This window comes from Xiphophorus hellerii, unplaced genomic scaffold (assembly GCF_003331165.1).
Source record: "Xiphophorus hellerii strain 12219 unplaced genomic scaffold, Xiphophorus_hellerii-4.1 PGA_scaffold_83__1_contigs__length_249999, whole genome shotgun sequence".
NCBI lineage: Eukaryota > Metazoa > Chordata > Actinopteri > Cyprinodontiformes > Poeciliidae > Xiphophorus > Xiphophorus hellerii.
Window position 1 is genome coordinate 164,667 of NW_022587658.1, and position 20,222 is coordinate 184,888.

Genomic DNA, 20,222 nt, shown 5'->3' on the forward strand with positions numbered 1-20,222 from the left:
CTTCTATGCTGATGCTTATTTACAATATGATTATTTTAATCTGCATAACAGGCTTTTGTTGAAGCTTTGTATTGTCAGTTTTTAGACCATATAGATGGCCTAAAAAAGCCTGTGAATGACTGTGAAGACTCCTCTCTTGCGTTTATATGGTCTCACAGCAACAAATTAAAGTTGACTCAACTTTCATCATGTTGACTTTGACTTTAAAAAACATGCAGTCACGCAACCCCCAATATGCATTAGGGATGTGCGATATGGCATAATCAGTGATGGCATAGTTACTTTGAAAAAGTAACTTTAATTGGATTACCGATTACTCCTTGAAAAAATAACTTAGTTAGATTACTGATTACTTGATTTGGAAAGTAACTAAGTTACATTAAAAGTAACTTTTTAAGTTACTTTCAGCAGTTGCTAAGAACAACGCTTTGCCACCTGTGAAAATTACATTGAGCTTTGCCAATACTTAATTGCAAGTTATTTTATAATGGTAACATCAACAATGTGTCTCCCCTTATAAGGTTGAACTGAAAGGGAAATTGTTTAATGGTTACAACAGTACAAAAATAACTTTAGTAATTTGTGCGTATTATTGTGTGTTCCTCTCTTGTCTGGAAAACTATAAATAGAGCCCTCCACTCTCCAACCCCACACCCTCCGCCCAGCCTCCAGGTTCTGCGTTACGGCCCTGCGTTTGTTGTCAGAGCGTAGCGCACAGAGCTCCTCCTGCGGCTCCACAACTCAGATGGCTGCTGCACAGATTTGTGACACTTATCTTATTATTAATAATTACAATGGCGTTTAGTTGTGAAACTTAACGGACACGTTCATTCATAGCTGTTTTCACGTTTATTGCACTGTTCAGATTAGTCTCGATGTTTGCAGTTTGTTGTAGCGCAACGCGAAACTCGATGTCATATTACCTTGACATTAACAAAGACACAGCGGGAAGGCTCATTCGGAAAATGATGGACAGGGAGAGTGTGACTAACACTAATTGGATGTCAGACAAATTCTGGCGTTTATGTCTGCTTATTTCCTAGCCCAAAAACCGCGGCCCACGACTCATTAAATTTGCAAGCCCAAAGCCGCTTATAATAATCAGACTTGGCTACCAAAACTCAAATTAGTTCCTGTTTTTCCAGCAACAAAATGCGAGTCTCCCTACATTGTTTACATTTCTGTCGCTGCTGCTGATGTCGCACAGAAACGTCAGTCACGCCCCAAGACGTAGAGGAAATAAAATAAAATTACAAAATTTAATAATAACGCACAGTAAAGCAAACTGATTAAGATAAGTAACTGTAGTCTGACTACTGGATCTGAAATAGCAATGATTACTCATTACTAAAAAAAGTGGTCCGACGTTGATGACATCACTGGGCATAATATTCATATCACAACAGGGTTTATGTAGGAATTCTAGACTTGATTTCACTACCTTTTACTATCTATTTTTACTACCACTACAATATTTTTACTACCCACACAAAAGCGAGCAGCTGTCTCTTTTGGGGGAGCGGTGAGTTCTAGGGGTGCACTGATTTATCGGCCAGTTGATTTATCAGCACGGATTCTTTAATTTTGGAAGATCGCTGATCGGCCGATACTTACATGTGAAGCCAATCTTATACCCCTATCTCATCTACCGCAGAAAAGGTCTGAAAATCTGCCAGTGTTCTCTTCTGTTCTGCCGAGAGAGGTTTGACTGATTGACTCCCCTAACAGGTCATGTCTGCATGGTTGCAGTTAACAACAGTCACCCCACTGTTGCCAAAAGAAATTTTTAGGAACATTTCAGACAAAAAAAAAAAAAAATGGAACAGAGCAAAATCGGAATTGGGTTTTTAAAGATCGGTAATCGGCGATCGGACAGAAAACTGCGATCGGTGCACCCCCAGTGAATTCACAGCACTGACCCATGTGACATGATGGCCCAGGTAAGGCAAAACTTTATCCCACTTACTGGGGGATAAAGCTGTAACTGTGACTTTATCTTGACCAAGATCTCATATGTAAATAATATTTCAAAAGCATTTCTAGAATACTTGGGATATATTTTTTCAAGAATATAAACAAAATGCTATGATGTATAAATTTCACAAGCCGATATTTTATTCTCAATAAAGCTGATGAATCGTGTATAGGTAAAATTTTACTACTTTTCCTAAAACTGCATTAGAATTTTAATTTTGGCTCATGTTCACTCTGCCATATGTTTGTGTTGCAGTTGGTGATGTTATTTAACTTACGTTAGTAGCAGTGGTGTTCAGGCGCCAGAGAAGCTCAGCTCTGACGTTAATGGTGTCAGTAAGGTCCGCGCCTGTCTGCTCTACCAGTTGCATTGCTGGCAATACTGCTTTCTGCTGAGGTGTGATGGCAATACTTATGCTCATAGCTGAGCTTGAAGTTTCATTGCTTTGTGTCGCACCAAAAAATGAAAAGGGGATCTGCTACCCTGCGCAGGAATCCGCTGCTAATGAACGGTAGATGCTCCGCTCTGTTTGGCTTGATTACAGTCACGACGTTCCAGATCAGATTTATATTTTTTCCTGCATACTTTACAAAGCGCTTCTCTGTCACCTGGTCATCGAGCCAAAGTCGTAAAAACTTACATTTTCTCATGGCGAGGCGCAAAATGACTCACGAGTATCAACACGTTAGGCACTTCTAACACTACGCATGCGCACAACAGATCGGACAGCGGAACCAATCGAGTCTATCAACTCAGATCCTGGGAGAAGTTATAATTTTTAGTACAGATTTTATAGTTAATAGGACTTAAAACAAAAAGTCAGCAACAATGTAAAATTCTAAATATATTGAAGGACTCCTGATAATATTTTCGAAAAATTTACTACCAAGTCAAATTCTATTTGTTACCTTTTACTGGTCTTAATTTGGGCTAATTTAATTTACTACCTTTTTCTACCTTTCGGAAACCCTGCACAATATATATTGTGATGGGTGGTGGTAACGATATCACGTTATGTTTGCATGAAACTTACAATAGAATCCACTAAAATATATATATATATTCCACTAAAATATATACATTTTTGTGGAATGTATATATTTGTATGTGTTAAAGATTGTTTAACACTTGATTTTTTGGATGTTATTTGAATGTAATGTTTCAACTGTTTTGTTTTAGGTTGCTTCGTATCACTGCCGGGTCTCCCTTGAAAAAAATCTCATTTTAGGTGAGACCTGTAAATGATCAGCAGCAGCTCATTAATCTCAATGATGACTACTCGGTTAAATCAAAGTTAACCAGGTAAACCAGGTGCTGGTAATAAAATTAGAATATCATGAAAAAGTTTATTTAAATCAGTAATTCCATTGAAAAATGAAACTTGTTTATTATGCTTGTTCATTACACAAAGAGCGATATATTTCAAATGTTTATTTTGTTTAATGTTGATGATTTTTACTGACAACTAATGAAAACGTCAAATTCGATATCTCAGAAAATTAGAATATTTTGAGAAGGTTCAATATTGAAGGCACTTGGTGCCACACTCTGATCAGCTAATTAATTCAAAACACCTGCAAAGGCCTTTAAATGGGTCCTAGTCTAGTTTAAGTGTAAACTAGTCTAGACTAAAACTAGAAATCTAGTTTTGTAGGCTAAACAATTATGGCTACATTTAAAATGTATCAGAGATTCACAAAGAGTGGACTGCAGCTGGAGTCAGTGCTTCAAGAACCTCCACACACAGATATATGCAAACCATGGGTTTCAGCTGTCGCATTCCTTTTGTCAAACCACTTTTGAAAATGAGACGGCATCAGAAAGTGTCTCACCTGGGCTGAAGAGGAAAAGGATTGGACTGCTGCTGAGTGATCTAAAGTTTTGTTCTCTGATGAAGGTAAATTTTACATTTCCTTTAAAAATCAGGTCCCCGAGACTGGAGGAAGAGAGAAGAGACCTCACAGCAACAAGTGCCTCTTCTCTCTCTGCTTGAGGTCAAGTGTAAAGTTTCCACAGTCAGTGATGGTTTAGGTGCCATGTCATCTTCTGGTGTTGGTCCACCGTGTTTTCTGAGGTCCAAGGTAAACACAGTCATCTACCAAGGAGCTTTAGAACAGTGGTCCCCAACCTTCTTAGTACCGCGGACCGGTCGAGACTTCGCATATTTGCTGCGGACCAGGGGGAAGTGGTTGCGCGCAAGACTTCGGAAATTTGCGGGACCGGGGGGAGGGGAGGCGCGCGTCGAGACGACCGACACCGATGATGTTGATGCTGTTTCTAACTCATTCTGCTGCTTGTGGGGTCAATGTTAACTGACAGAATCCGGTTAAAGAATTTTCAAAATAAAAGATCCTCCAGACTCAACACATAAAACGGAAGTATTTAATTATTTCTTGTGCGGCCCGGTACCAATTGGTCCATGGACCGGCCCGGGGGTTGGGGACCACTGCTTTAGAGCACTTCATGCTTCCTGCTTCTGACCAACTTTATTAAGAGTGCCAAAGGTACCAGTACCCGGTTTAAGGATCATGCCATCCCTGTTCTTAATTGGCCAGCAAACTCTCCTGACTTAACCCCATAGAAAATATATGAACTTTTGTGAAGAGGAAGATGCGATACACCAGACTCAACAATTCAGAAGAGCTGAAGGTCACAATCAGAGCAACCTAGACTCTCATAACACCAGAGCAGTGCCACAGACTGATTAGCTCCATGTCACGCCGCATTGCTGCAGTAATCCAGACAAAAGGAGCCCAAATAAGTATTAAGTGCTGTACAGTCATGGCCAAAAGTATTGAGAATGACACAAATATTATATTTTCACATGATCTGCTGCCCTCTGGTTTTCATGTGTGTATGTCAGATGTTGTCATCACATACAGAAATACAATTGCAATCATATTATGAGTAACAAAAGCTTTTAATGACAGTTAGAATGAGTTAATGCAGCAAGTCAATATTTGAAGTTTTGACCCCTCTTCTTCAGGACCTCTGCAATTCTCCCTGGCATGCTCTCAATCAATTTCTGGACCAAATCCTGACTGATAGCAGTCCATTCTTGCACAATCAATGCTTGCATTTTGTCAGAATTCCTAGGTTTTTGTTTGTCAAATGTTTGTATATGTCATCAGAGAAAATGACTTTACCCCAGTCCTCAGCAGTCCACTACCTGTACCTTTTGCAGAATATCAGTCTGTCCCTGATGTTTTTCCTGGAGAGAAGTGGCTTCTTTGCTGCCTTCCATGAGACCAGGCCTTGCTCCACCCGTCTCTTGATGATTGACCACAAGTTTTCAATGGGATTAAGATCAGGGGAGTTTCCAGGCCATGGACCCAAAATCTCTATGTTTTGTTCCCTGAGCCAGTTAGATATCACCTTTGCTTTATGGCAAGGTGCTCCATCATGCTGGAAAAGGCATTGTTCATCACCAAACTGCTCTTGGACGGTTGGGAGAAGTTGCTCTCGGAGGACATTCTGGTACCATTCTTTATTCATGGCTGTGTTTTTAGGTAAGACTGTGAGAGAGCTGACTCCCTTGGCTGAGAAGCAACCTCACACATGAATGGTTTCAGGATGCTTTACAGTTGGCATGAAACAAGACCGGTGGTAGCGCTCACCTCGTCTTCTCCGAACAAGCTGTTTTCCAGATGTCCCAAACAATCGGAAAGGGGATTCATCAGAGAAAATGACTTTACCCCAGTCCTCAGCAGTCCACTCCCTGTACCTTTTGCAGAATATCAGTCTGTCCCTGATGTTTTTCCTGGAGAGAAGTGGCTTCTTTGCTGCCTTCCTTGAGACCAGGCCTTGCTCCAAGAGTCTCCGCCTTACAGTGCATGCAGATGCACTCACACCTGCCTGCTGCCATTCCTGAGCAAGCTCTGCACTGCTGGTAGCCCGATCCCGCAGCTGAAACACTTTTAAGAGACGGCCCTGGCGCTTGCTGGTCTTTCTTGGGCGCCCTGGAGCCTTTTTGGCAACAATGGAACCTCTCTCCTTGAAGTTCTTGATGATGCGATAGATTGTTGACTGAGGTGCAATCTTTCTAGCTGCGATTCTCTTTCCTGTTAGGCCATTTTTGTGCAGTGCAATGATGACTGCACATGTTTCTTTTGAGATAACCATGGTTCACAGAAGAGAAACAATGATGCCAAGCACCAGCCTCTTTTTAAAGTGTCCAGTGGTGTCATTCTTACTTAATCATGACAGATTGATCTCCAGCCCTGTCCTCATCACCACCCACACCTGTGTTAATGGAGCAATCACTGAAACGATGTTAGCTGGTCCTTTTAAGGCAGGGCTGCAATGAAGTTGAAATGTGTTTTGGGGGATAAAGTTCATTTTCTAGGCAAATATTGACTTTGCAATTAATTGCTGTTACGCTGATCACTCTTTATAACATTCTGGAGTATATGCAAATTGCCGTTATAAAAACTGAAGCAGTAGACTTTGTAAATATTAACATTTGAATCATTCTCAAAACATTTGGCCATGACTGTACATGCTCATACTTTTCATGTTCATATTTTTCAATTGGTCTACATTTCTAAAAATCCTTTTTTGTATTGGTCTTAAGTAATATTCTAATTTTCTGAGATACTGAATTTGAGCTTTCATTACTTGTCAGTAATAATCATCAATATTACACAAAATAAACATTTGAAAAATATCAGTCAGTGTGTAATCAACAAATATACAAGTTTCACTTCTTTCAATGGAATTACCGACTTAAATCAACTTTTTCATAATATTCTAATTTTATGGCCAGCACCTGGTTAACTTTGATTTAACCAAGTAGTCATCATTGAGGTTAATGTACTATCTCTTTATAGAAACAAATTAACTTTGATGTAATGAATGTTTGCATTGAACCAGCTTTATCTTCCCAGTGTTGTGACTGGAACTTATAGTTAGCTGGTATTCAAGCACATGTATAGTTTAAAGGTGGCAAAACAAAATGCTTGTACTTCTTCTCTTCTAGGGGGGGAAAATACAAGCACTTTGCAGATTATATTTTTCTGGTCCTGGTCAGACTGTTTAACCTTCCCAGGGTCGTAAGAGATGGGATCATTTAGACCCCATAAGTGTTTTACTCTGTGCACTGTCCAGCGGGGTTGCACTGTGTCCTTTTACAAATTTTTTTTGTGTGACTTTGTAAAGATCACCATCCTTCCCCACAGCGCTTCCTCACTGTCTGACCGCAACATTTGCCGAGCTCCTGAGCATCGCGCAAAGACCCCAGGAACTGGGAAAGTTAAGAAAAGGGGTCCAATGGACCCAGCGAGCTTTACCCGGTGCGCATCCCGGCAGGGTAGCACTGACCTCGCTTGTGCTTTTACCCTTTAGTTCCCTGCTGTCTGACCGTGACATCTACCATGCTCCTCTTGAGCGTCATGCCAAGACCACTGGAGGTTAAACCCAAACCAGGTCCAGATAATTGATGGTTTTGCATCTACCTTTTTAACGAGCGCTTATATTGCACATTCCTTACGCGCACATATATGGAGATGATCTAAAAACATCTGAAACCATGAAGAAGGTTGTTACTTTTCACAAATACAGAGACACATGGACGTTTACCGGCTGGTTGGGGTTCCAGGGTCCGACATGCTGAGGCTCAAACCACGCAGGCTTGTTGGGTGGCATATCAGATGGCCCACTGGAGTTTTTGGGGTCCTGTGATCTGGGTGGAGCTCCATCAAAGTCTCCTGGAGGAGGGCCAATCACAGGAGGCTTCACATCTCCTGCACCTAAAAAGATTAAATTAGAGCTATAGGAGACAGCCTTGTTGTGGCCACCTGGATACTTTCATTTGGGTTAACACTGGGAGTGTGTCAGTTATTTTTTTTATTCTTTATTCAAAATTCTAATAATATGTTTTTGTGTCACTCAAATGTTTCAGATTATGACATATTTTTCTGTATTGGACAAAGATAACCTGATTAAGTACAAAAAGCAGTTTTGTTTTACCCAGATTTTTCCAATAAGGGAGAAATGGTCCACCCCACCTGGCAATTTGGGGAATAGTAATTTCCTCACTTATTAAATTTAATTAACAGTGATTAAAGAGTAACTCACCCCAAAATCAACTTCTTTTCTGATAAACTGTCTAAATAGGTTATTTAGGGTTCTATTTTTATGTTTCTGTGTGAATTTTGACATTTTTGTGTAAATGTATTAATTTAGCATTATTTTGTCAAAAATGATTTTGTTCTGGCCTCCTCTGGTCAAACAGTGCTTAGGCAGTTGGATTCTCCTACTGGTTTAAAACAGATCAGCTTTACTCACTCTGCCCCACGTTCGGGTGTAAAACCGTTGCACTCAGACACATTCCCCGCTTGGTAGTTAGTCAGAAGTTGGAATAGCAAGCATTACCATGGCGAGGACTGATCAGTAGCGTTACTAAATTATTAAAACTGAACAAACGCTCAGACCGTTTGTTGGACTGATTCTCTTACTGGCTTGGGTTGTTATAGGCGGGGCTTTTTCAGCTTCAGCAGGGGGAGCTGCTGGTCCTGCAGGGCAACCCTGTTGCTGCTGCTTCAAACTAGTAACAAACTTCTCATGTTGGGTCTTTAAAGCCTGAATCTGCTGCTGAAAGGCCAGCTGGATGGGCTGCACCACACCAGCATACTCCGTTATCAGGGAAGCCTGAAAAATCAAGAGCAAAATCATAAAGCGTTCCAGACTGATTACACCTAACTGCCAAGGCTTTACTTCTCACAATCATTCACAAGTATGCACAGCAAACATATTTTGATATTATTTGAACAAAATTATCAAAATATAAACTAACACAGCTCAACCAATGTGAAAGAGTGCATTGTTAGTCAGGCCAGTAAAATGAAAGACTGAGGATTCTCTCTTTAAAATGAGTCATTGATGAAATGCTCCATAGATACTGTAAGACTGAATGACTTTTACACTGACCTGGTACTGTCCAATGCCAAGTGCTGGGTTCTGCAGCTGCTGTATGGTCTCTTCATCAAAATACCCGTTCTTCTCCCAAAGCTGCAGCAACTGCAGAGATACAAGGAACGATGGGTTGTAATCAAAAAGACGATGAAAAGCAGCATCTCCATAAAAAAAAGAATAGAATAAATTAATTAATTAACTTTGAGCCTTTTTGCAAAGCAGGGCCATGCCCTGGGTTTAGCCCTCCATTTGAGCCGGCAGATGGGTTTGAAGTCAGCTGCTACAGAGATGAGACATTTTCCAGAACTCTTGTTTGCACTAGACTTTCTTGATGTCCATCATTTTGACAGACAGCATAAAAAAATCCCACCATACTCTATTTTCACTCTATTTTTACCTGATGGCACGATGTAGATTCTCTTTTCAGCTGTTCAGCTCTACATTGTGCCATCATATACCAGATTGATATATTAAACTTTTTCTTTGCAGAGACAAAAACCAACAACTGTGGCCCCAGTAAATACATATAAACAATGAAATGGTTGCCCTTAAATTATGAGCACCAGCTTGTGCTTAATCAAATGTTTTAAGGTTTTAATGTTGGGGTTGAATCTGAGCTCTGTGCTCCACTGGAGACTGGAAATACAAGCACCACTCTAGCCAAAGTTTTGAAACCAGGGAAAATTTCTCCATTTTTTGATCAGAAGTTGGTAAGACTCTGTGATGGAAGGTTTTCTGGTCAGGAGGAAAAGCTCAGAGATGAAACTGATTATTTTTTTAATGCAGTACAGAAAGAGCAGGAGAGGACAATGAGGAATGAAAAAGTGTTCCACCAGACCAATGCAAACATAACCAGGACCAGAATACAACAGAACTGGGATAGGGCGGGTCCTGCAGTGCAAAAATACCTGTTTTCAAGACATTTACATTTTTTGTAATCTACTGCATAAAGTAATGCACAAAACTGAACATGTGAGTTTCATTTCTGATACCATGAAATGTGACTAGAGATTAGTAAGTGTAGAAGGATTTACCCGGGTAATCTTCTGTTGCTTCTCTTCCTCTACCGCTAGAAAACTAGTGCAGTAGATGGGAACAACAACCTTCTGCAACGCCGCCAACAAATCCTTCTGCTGCTTCCGCTGGCTGGGATAAAATAAAAATAAAAATAAAAAAAAACACACTAATATGCTGCAATATACAAAAAACATTTTTCCAATTCAACAATAGTGCTTCTTTATTTTTTACTATTTATGTACCAGTGATGAAGAACATCATTGGTTAAATAGATGAGGTGTAGGCGGAGCTCAAAATGTGCGCTGTCAACAGTGATGCGATTACGAAGATGTGATGCCATCAGTTCACAATGCTGTGGCCCCTTGGCATTGTTGAACATCCAGTTTTTACCAGCCTGAGAGGAAGACCACTTTAATCGTCAGATAGAAAACTTTGTTTTAGATATCTGAATAGCTTTTGACCACATCTTGTTTACAGAGATAGCATCTTTAGTGCAGGTGTCGATGATGGGCTGCAGCAGGTTGTCGAACTCTGTGATGTCCAACTGAGTTTCTACCAGAAGCTTCTGGATCTGCTGCTCCATTGCCAGGGTGATGGCAGCTGTCACTTGCTCCTACATGAAAAACAAAACAATATTTTGTATAATTCAACTGAAATGTATTGAGGCGTAACAATATCTGACTCAAGATTGAGTTTACAATAACAAGTTGGAATTTTAATATTACATTGCAAAGAGACCTTTATTCTGGATTTTGTATTGATTTTGCAACAAACTCAAAACTTTTTCAGATTTCTTTTTATCTCTTCAGATCAGTGGTCACACTAGACTGTTATACTGTCATTTTGAGTCAAGACATCAAAAAATCTGTTGTATCCTATTTTTCAATTATTTTAAAATAATATTGACATAGGCTATTGAGTTGCATTTAATATTTATCCAGTTTAATATTCAAGTTGAACAAAGAATCTGGATCCCATCACACATCAAGCAATTTTTTTTGGATCACACCAGTTTTATCTGTTTTGACTGTTTATAAATGCCCTAAGAACGGTATTTATAAATGCTAATACAGTTACTATTTTGTACAATTTACTGTACAATGACAATAAATGAGATCTGTCTAATCTACCTAACACATGTAAGCTTTTCTAGACCGTTGCTATGGCCACCAACAACATCTCCATTAACCGCAGAGCAGAAAGTAATATATTGACCAGAATGCCCTGCACTGTTAGCTTTTTGCTTTTGGAACGGTCTTTGATCCACTTGGATTCACACTACTTTTCAACCGCGCTAGAGCTCACTTTAGCCGGACCAAGACCTAGGTTTTCAGGCGGTTCACTTTTTAGTCCGTTTGGAATTCAAATTTGCATTCACACTCCAGAAACGAATCGGACTTTCTAGACAAACAAATTAGAGTCTGATTAAAGCGGACTAAACAGGGCTGGTGTGAATGCACCCCAAGTATCCTAGGATCTTGTTCATGAATGAGATAAGAAGGGAGTGGGAGATCAACAGGAGGATTGGCGCTGTACCGGTCTGTTGTGGTGAAGAGAGAGCTGAGTCAAAAAGCGAAGCTCTCGATTTACCAGTCGATATACATTCCTACCCTCATCTATGGTCATGAGTTTTGGAACCAGAGAAAGACTGTCAAAATGAGTTTCCTCTGCAGAGTGTCTGGGCTCTCCCTTAAAGAGAGAGTGAGGGTCATCCGGAAGGGACTCAGAGTCGAGCCGCTGCTCCTTCACGTCGAGAGGAGCCAGTTGAGGTGGCTTGGGCATCTGGTTAGGATGCCTCCTGGACGCCTACATGGTAAGGTGTTCCGGGCAAGTCCCACCAGGAGAATGCCCAGAGAAAAACCCAGGACACGCTGGAGGGACTATGTTTCTTGGCTGGCCTAGGATCACCTTGGGATTCCCCCGGAGGAGCTGGAACAAGTGGCTGGGGAGAGGGACATCTGGGCCTCCCTACTTAGGTTGCTATCCCCGCGACCCAACCCCGGATAAGTGGAAGAAGGTGGATGTTCTGTATGTACTATTGGCTTGATAAATGCATCCAAGCTCGGATTTTAGCACGGGCTTACCGGGGCTGCAGCCCAGGGTCCCGGCACTTTGGGGGTCCCGACTGATGCTTTGTATTTTTGTGAATGAATAAGGTCAGAATGCCTTAATTTTATCACTGGCTAAGAGGATTTTGGCAGTGTTGTTGAAAAACTGTCTGATTTGTTCTGGCAAACGTCCATCATGAATGCTTGATTATTAGTCCAAGTTTGACGTGTCTTACGCTTTGGGCAGAGAGAGCATCAAGGAGTAATTTCTCACAATGGCGAACAACAAAAAGCATGACAGCGGAGCGCAGGAATGAAAGAAAAAGAAGAGCGCGACAAAGAGGTGATTAGAAAATATCGGATCTAACAGAGTTTTCTAAAATCTCATATTGGACATGGAACAGAACCATCGTCCCTCTCCGCTTCTCAAAATGTTAACCTTGCTAACAGCGGCTCTATGGTCCGCCAGCTGTATCTGATCTGGTGCCTGCAGAGTCAGAGCGGTTAAAGCGCAGTCTTCTTCACTAGTCACAACGATGACCACGGAAAACTGGACAGTACTGATCCTGCGCTTTGGATAAAAACTGATGAGTTCATGTGGACTTACTGGGCTGGACAAGAAGTAGGGAGCTGTCAAAATATGGATGTTAACTTTAAAGCATCGGGACAAGTTTACAAACATCAGAAACGATTCTTCTCCAGATCGCGCCTTGAAAGCCAGCTCCAAGTGGTGAGTACATCCAAACAGGCTGATTTATCCTCCATCCAACGCAGCTGTGTTTTGTATTTTCAACGATGCTAAAAGTCAGTGAAACTTTAAAACGGATTTCATGACTGGAAAAACGTAACAGAATGATTGAAGGAGCAAGAAAACAGCAAAAGTCACAGAAAAGTAAAGCGACTGCTCTGCTCGCTCTATCAATGCGAAGTTAAAAAAGCGGAACTAGCTTTAGCCTCCTGCTATCAGAAGCGGGAGGAACTGTCCTACTGCACCAGGCAAAAGTCCAAAGTGTACAAAATAGCTAAAGTGCGTCATGCCCTGCCCTGACACGCAGCTGAAATAAAGTACATCCATCCACCCATCCATTTTCTGTACAGCCTTGTCCCTAGTGGGGTCAGGAGGGGTGCTGGTGCCTATCTACAGCTAACGTTTCGGGCGAGAGGCAGGGTACACCCTGGACAGGTCGCCAGTCTGTCGCAGGGCACTGAAATCCAGTCTTCATCGAATAAAAGGTTTGACCAGGTTTAGCTGTGTGAGAAGGAAATACTCACCCTGACTATCTGAGCTTGGCAAGGAAATAAACCTAATAATTAGAAAGATTCATTTGATAAAAATTGAAAGAGGGAGGGAGACAGATGAAAAAGTTAGATCTAAGGGATAAATAAATACAGTACATAGAGAATGAATAGAGAACATTGTCAAGTTTAGACACATTCAAGACGTTCAAGTACTTCTTTAATAACTACTAAATGCATTTTGTTTGTAGTAATGGTCTCTACATTGATTACAGTAATCAACTGTTCAACACACAGATCGCAATTTAAAAAAAAGAAACAGCTGTGCACCAATTGCAATTTTCTGGCAAATCACAGATCTTTAAAAACCTGACCTGCTGAATTTGTGTATGTGCGTTTGTGCGTGCAAAATATAGCGAAAAAAGTCTCTAAGTTGGCAAACATGGGCTGACTGATATAACACTTCCATGGGGAGATGACCTGGTGACTGTCCATTAGCCCTCTCATGGAGGACAGTGGCTGATTTTTGTGACGTTGTAGGTAGATGAGGTTGGTGGATAGGATTGATTCCACAAGTAAGTCACAGCCAAGCTCCAACCACCTAAAGGGAAGGAAATATGTGTGTGTGTGTCTGCGTGTGGGGGTGTATGTGTGTGTGTGTGTGTGTGGGGGGGGTGTGTGGGGGTGTGTGTGCGTGTGTGCGTGTGGGTGTGTGTGTGCATGTTGATGTGCAACTCTGTAACCATGATTAAGTAGGGCCCACACCTTGGCTCAAACCCAGAGGCCCACACCCTCCTAAATCCAGCCCTGAATGCATCACTTCAGTTTTGAATGTGCTATTCCATTACTCTTTCACACGCAGTCAGCTCCTAGTCAGCAAAATGCATATAGCTCATTGTACATGTAAGATGATATTCTGAAATGACTTTTTTAGTGATTGATTTAGTTGCCTACACAATGTACTATATGAGTAAAGTTGAAACTGTCTGTGCATGGGCTTCAGATTTTTCTGTGATTAAAAAATAACTGTCAGTTACAGGAAGTATTCCCTTAATGCAACCCCTTCTTCAGAATTCATGGCAGTGCTTCAACTACGCTTGGTCTGTTATTGGGATGTAGCTCAATAACAGACCTCTAGACATTTAGCCACTGGTTGTTATAGCAATACTTTCCGCCTCCTTCAGTATCCTTCAGTATCTGAACAAGTTGCAGTTGTTACGTATGCAATGTAACTTGCCCAGTGAGAGTCCAACTGGAGATGGAAACATTCTCCTGAATATGCCAGACCATGAAACAGCATACCCATCAGTGGAAATGAGGCAAAATGAGGCCTATAGTGTGCCAAGAAAATACTCCTCATGCAATCAAGCTACTACCATTAGAGTCAACCATTGCTACAATAAGGGATGGATCAATATTTTGATGTTTTTCACTCCAAATTCTCACCCTGCCATCTAAATGTTGCAATTCAAATCAGGACCTGTGGGACAAGCCAACATTTGTCCAGTTCGTCATTGGTCAGTTTTGTTGAGCTGTGGGAATTGTAGTTTCAGCTTCAAAATGTTGGCTGAATCAAAAGGAACCAGTCTTTGCAAACCCTAATGATGGCTGTGTAAGAAACCCCGTAGATCAACAGTTTCTGAAATGCTCAGAACAATCTGAGGTTAGAAACCAAAAACTGTACCACATTCAAAATTACTTCAATTCCACTTTTTTTACTTCAGCCTAATGCATGGTTTAAACAACAGGTCATCTTGGGCATAAACAAAAGTCTAAAAATATTTCATAAAAAAACTTGAACAGGTATTAAGAAAGTGAGCTTTAAGTGTACTCAGAGTATGTAGTAGGCCTGTCGCGATAAACAGTAAATCAATTAATCGTACAATAAATTAAAACTATCGACGTCATTTTAATTATCGGCATTATCGTCTCTTCCGGCCTTTTTCTCTTTCTGTTGATGACACTGAATGAAAAAAAGGCTCAACTCCGGTGCTCTCCACTGACCCCCGCTTCCTCATTTCCTTAGTGTAATGCCCAGCGCACACTACACGATGTTAGTTGTCGGCCGATTGTCGCCCCATTTTCAAACCCTGACAGATCACACATTAGCCGACAGAAATCCTAGGTATAACTGTTCGATCGGGTTCGTTCCTGCCGTGGGGTGTCCAACAATGGGCACAAAATAATGGCTACAAGTCCAGTGAACTAATTTTAAAACCAGGCATTAATCAATGCTTTACTACAATCTACCTGCAATGCATGTGGCTAGTGTCAGTCCTGACTGAATGAAAATCATTATAACCTATTTACATCACGTTAACAAAGAACAGATGAAAAATTACCGGGTTTATCATCTGCGGTAGCAATTTCGCTCCAACTCCTCCCCTTGTCATTTCTATATTCTTTGCATGTTGAATAAACATTAATGTTGTTTCCACATATATCCAATGTCCGCTGGACTTGTGTCAGCTGTTTGGGATTCCCCTTTGTAATTTCCCCTCAGAAAACAGGAGGGAATCCACGCTTTCTGATTGGCTGCCTGTCACATTCAACAAACTGCTTTAAAGCGCCCAGTCGGGGAAAACCCCTGATTTAGATCGGAGCGGATCTACCACACCACACAATCTTAGAAAGGCCTACTTTCTAAGATTGTTGTAGGGGGAAAAATAGCAGCAAAAAATCGTGTAGTGTGAACTATTGCATCAGGTAGTCGATGTGCCCATTTTCTCTATTTAAATCTAATTATTACTGAAGAGCAACATAATATACAGACTTCATAATCTGCACTCTTTTGGTTGAATGCAGTATTTATTTCCACTTTGGCTTTATGTTGTTTAGTTTTTTTTTTCAAGTGAGTTTTTTGTTAATGGAGACTGAGAATCCATTTTATTTTTGTTTTTGGTTGTTTTGTTTATTAGCTCCAGTGTTAAGTGTTCTTTTGAAAACAAAGTGTATCTATCTTTGGCAAGAAATTGCATGCATTATTACGTCATTTCCATTAAATCAGTGTAAAAAGGTCTTCAAACAATATGATCGTTTATCGCAATAATTTTTGAGACAATTAATCGTTGAGCAAAATTTGCTATTGTGACAAGTAGTACGTAGTAGCTCCATATTAACATTTTTGCCCCCGCTGATCTTTGGTGACCTTTTGCCTTTGGGAATGGTGATGTAGATAGTCTTAAATTATTGTTTCCTCTTTATTCTATTACCTGTCTGAGAGTGTGCAGGTGCTGCTCTTGTTGCTGGAGGTTCCACTGGCTCTGTTGAATGAGCTCATCTATCGAGGGTGCAGCTGACAGAGCAATTGGAGGTGGAGGAACCAGCTGCATTGATGGAGGGGGAATGTCAACCACATCTTTGTTTCCAGGGTTGAAAAGATCTACAAAAACAAAACAACATTCACCTATAAGGCTCCAGAAAACAATAAACTCTTTGAAACACTACTGAAATGCTACAACTGCAATGATCCACGGTCCATGTATTTTCAGACAGTTAGTTTTCTCGTTTGAAATGAAAAATGAAAAAACAAAAATAGACTCGTTTTTCGTTTATTAAACCAAAATTGGAAATCGGATAACGGCTCAGCTTGGCTTGTTGTCCGATTTCCCATTTAGTGCACAAAACGGAAATGGAAAAAAAGGACAAGAGCAGAAATCCCCTCATTCAGAGTTTTGCCAACTTTTAATCGGTTCAATGGGAGAAGTGTTATTTACATTAACCATTAAAATCTTTGGCTGAAGTGGCACTTGTTAAGGAGGTAAAATAACTTGGCTTCACGCCAGATTCTCATTTAAAATTTAACAAGCATGTCAACAACATGAATAAAGTAGCAAACGCAAACATGGATACTTTGAGTCTGACTAGAGACCATCTACCATTTTGAGTTCAACTCAATCATTTTACTTCATTAACCAGCCAACTGGCACTACTAATTCCTGTGCTGTAAGAAGTCTCCTATTCTTGCCCACTCTCCCACAGACAAAAATGATCACTGTTAGACTCTTCTATTTACAGTCAGCTCCTCTGGGATGCATTGATCCTGGCAATAATGAAATGCTAATTTAGGGACATCAGTGATTTATCTGTCGCTTTCACAATGTCACTGCAAAAGTCAGAACTGAATGGTGCCACTACGTGGCGCTACATTAACTGCTTTGTGTATTTAACTACATACGTTGCTGTTGCTCCATAGCAAGCTTGCATTTATAGTAGCTGAAATATTCTCCCCCAAACAGGAAGGAGAATTTTGGGTTGTCCTTCTGCTTCTCCATGGTCATCTTTTCAAACTCGGGTCCATTCCGAGCCACAAACTGGGCCAGTTTGTCAATCACATTCCTCAGCTCTTGATCTGAAAAAGGAAAGGATGAGGAGAATCAGATGAATTTGCAAACAAAAAAGAATAAAAATGTATGTAACTTCAAACATTCTTTAACATTTTCTAGACTTTTAGAAACAGCTGGTTAGACACGAAGTTGAAGTTGGCTACGGATTGCAGCTTCCAGTCAAGAAATGGTTGAAGGACCATTCTGCCTAATTTTTCACAACCTTGGCAATCTTTAATCTGTTTTAGTTTGAATGTTTTTACTAAATGAATCTACATTCTACTTTAACTTTGACATCCCAAGGACCAAGGTGTGTCCTAAGGACACACCAAGGTGAGCTTTAAAGAGCATTTTTCATTTTCTTAATTGAGTGAAACTCATTATGTTTAATTATACACAGTAAACCTGAAATATATTATTTCATTCAGGTTACAGTTAGCAAGAAAAGTTGACTAAATCAGTGGAAATGTACCAGTATTTGTTGCTGCAACTTTTTAAATAGCATTCTGAGAATTATTCAAGCAACAATTCAGTGTAAAGCAATGGAGAATATTTAGCATATTCCATCTACAGAAAGCTGCTTACAAGGCCACTGGGTCCTGTCAACACACAGATGTTAGCTGAGAAGATCTAGAAGAAGTTTTTAGTATTTCATTAATGATATGTGTAATTCCTGCAACAAGGGGAAAACAAAACACTAATCTTGACAGAGACTGTGCTCAGACAGTAAGGAGGTTAGAGAACAAGTGACAAAAAAAGAGGAGCATTATAGATTATCATGTAAAGAAAAACAAACACCAATCTGTACTTTCTGAGCTGAACCAGTTCTGATGTGGCCCAGATGCAAAAGTAAAAAAATAAGCACACACACGTATTAATAATTTTTTAAATATAAATCAACGATTAACTAAACGGTGAAAAATAAAGTGGAATGGCCCTTTGCCTGATCCCGGAAGCCTATTAAGACGTCATCGTTTAAATTTGACTTTTAACTGATGGTCACATCAGTTAAAACTTAGTTTTAAAAAAAACTTAGTTTTCTTGGTTCTTGTTTGTTCTACTTTCATTTCAATTTTTATTTGTTTATTTCCACTGTTCACGCTACTGATGAATTTTACATGTGCAGCGCTTTAGTCGACTGTTGTTTTAAATGTCCTGAAATATGAGGCAGCAATAGCTAAATGCCCCCGTTACACATAATAACTCAACATTTACAGCAAAGAATGTGCCGCTGGCTCCGCACCTTTATTCACCGAGTTAGCTGGAGCGGCTAACGTCGTGGCTATTAGCTGCGCTGCAGCAGAGCTCTGCTCACCTTCAGGGGGGTTCGGGACGTCCATGTTGGTTCTGTGTCACAGTCAAACGCTGTAGTTCAGGGTATAAAGCGGCTATTATAGCTGAAATATTCTATTTTTCATCCAACAATCCTCACAAAAATAATGAGTGAAAATACAATTCCGTTGTTGTCCACCGGAAGGACTTCACAGAAGCAGCGCGAAGAAGGGAGGAGTTGCTAGTCCACATACCCCAGCGATCACTTTCGATACTGCCACCTGCTGACAGAAACCCTTTTAAATAAATAATTAAACAAACAAACAAATGAATACAATAAAGAAGAACCTCTCTAGGAAAATTAATGTAGGTAACCAAGGCAAAAGTGTCTCTCGTCCTGCTGTCACTGGATTAGCTCTCTAGACCTAGCTCATAAATAAACCGTACAACCTCGCCTCATAGACTCTGGACACATTTAGTGTCGCAAAAAAAAAGAGTGCGTTGTACAACAGAAACTCTTCTTCTGAACCGATATGGGTTAAATGGTTTAGAGTCCCATACTTTAAATAATCCATACAAGATACATTCGTTAAGCCAGTTGATCAGAAATCATACCTCTGTGGAATAATAAACCTGTTCGGTCCAAAATGTTGGGTGGCAAACATTCTTGTTTGTAATATTGATATTGATAAAATCCCTATGAACATGTCTGCATTTCACTGCCAGACTTTTTTGTCATGGAATCTCTGATACAGACATGACAGTCTTCAAAAATATGGAATAACAGGGACATTTTGTAATCTAAAGAGTAATCTCTGTTTTCTGGGAAATTAGTTTGATAATATATTGGTAAATCAATTATTGAACCCGGATGGTATGTTGTCCCCCTTTTGAAGAATTTAACCATTTGGATTCTCAATTGTCCTACTTGTTCTTTTTTTTTTTTGTATATGTAAATGAGGTTCAGTGCACAGTTCTGTCTAAAAAGCTTTTAAAAATACAATTTAGAGAAGAAACTCAACTTCTATCTGTAACTATTTCACTTGTCTTTTCACGTGTAGCTGGCCTATAATTTGTTCTCTGTAATACGTTTCCAAAATTACCCACTAATCTTTCCAACTCCCTCTAACAAGTTAGTGTGGTCTCTCATTATAACTTTTCTCCAAGTTTTTTTTTTTTTTGGGTGGAGGGCGATCACAAAGCGGATGTCAAAGATGTATTTCCGATCATCAGTCTGATTTTGTTTCTTACAAAGTTTTATGATTACAAAAGTAAAATTATGCATCATTAACCACTTTTTGATCTCTCTGAAGGACCTACAACTGCATCTGGAGATAATCTCTTCACATTTTAACACATAAAAATGAAAAGTAATTTTAACTTTATAACTTGCATTTATGTTTTATAATCTGTTTAATTAATTTATTAATACATTAA

At 40.0% G+C, this 20,222-nt stretch overlaps 1 protein-coding gene across 1 annotated transcript in view; it reads right to left on the minus strand.

Annotated features, from left to right (window-relative positions):
- Positions 1-19,031, minus strand: part of cherp (calcium homeostasis endoplasmic reticulum protein) — a 30,564-nt gene extending 11,533 nt beyond the window's left edge. Inside the window, exons 1-9 of the mRNA XM_032557540.1 lie at positions 18,829-19,031; positions 17,366-17,539; positions 16,401-16,570; positions 10,380-10,517; positions 10,147-10,298; positions 9,922-10,033; positions 8,903-8,992; positions 8,431-8,623; positions 7,553-7,722 (exon numbers count right to left, since the gene is read on the minus strand). Coding sequence (XP_032413431.1) covers positions 7,553-7,722; positions 8,431-8,623; positions 8,903-8,992; positions 9,922-10,033; positions 10,147-10,298; positions 10,380-10,517; positions 16,401-16,570; positions 17,366-17,539; positions 18,829-18,853 — 1,224 coding nt within the window. The 5' untranslated portion in view covers positions 18,854-19,031. The remainder of the gene's footprint in view (positions 1-7,552; positions 7,723-8,430; positions 8,624-8,902; positions 8,993-9,921; positions 10,034-10,146; positions 10,299-10,379; positions 10,518-16,400; positions 16,571-17,365; positions 17,540-18,828) is intronic.
- Between the last annotated feature and the right edge of the window lie 1,191 nt (positions 19,032-20,222).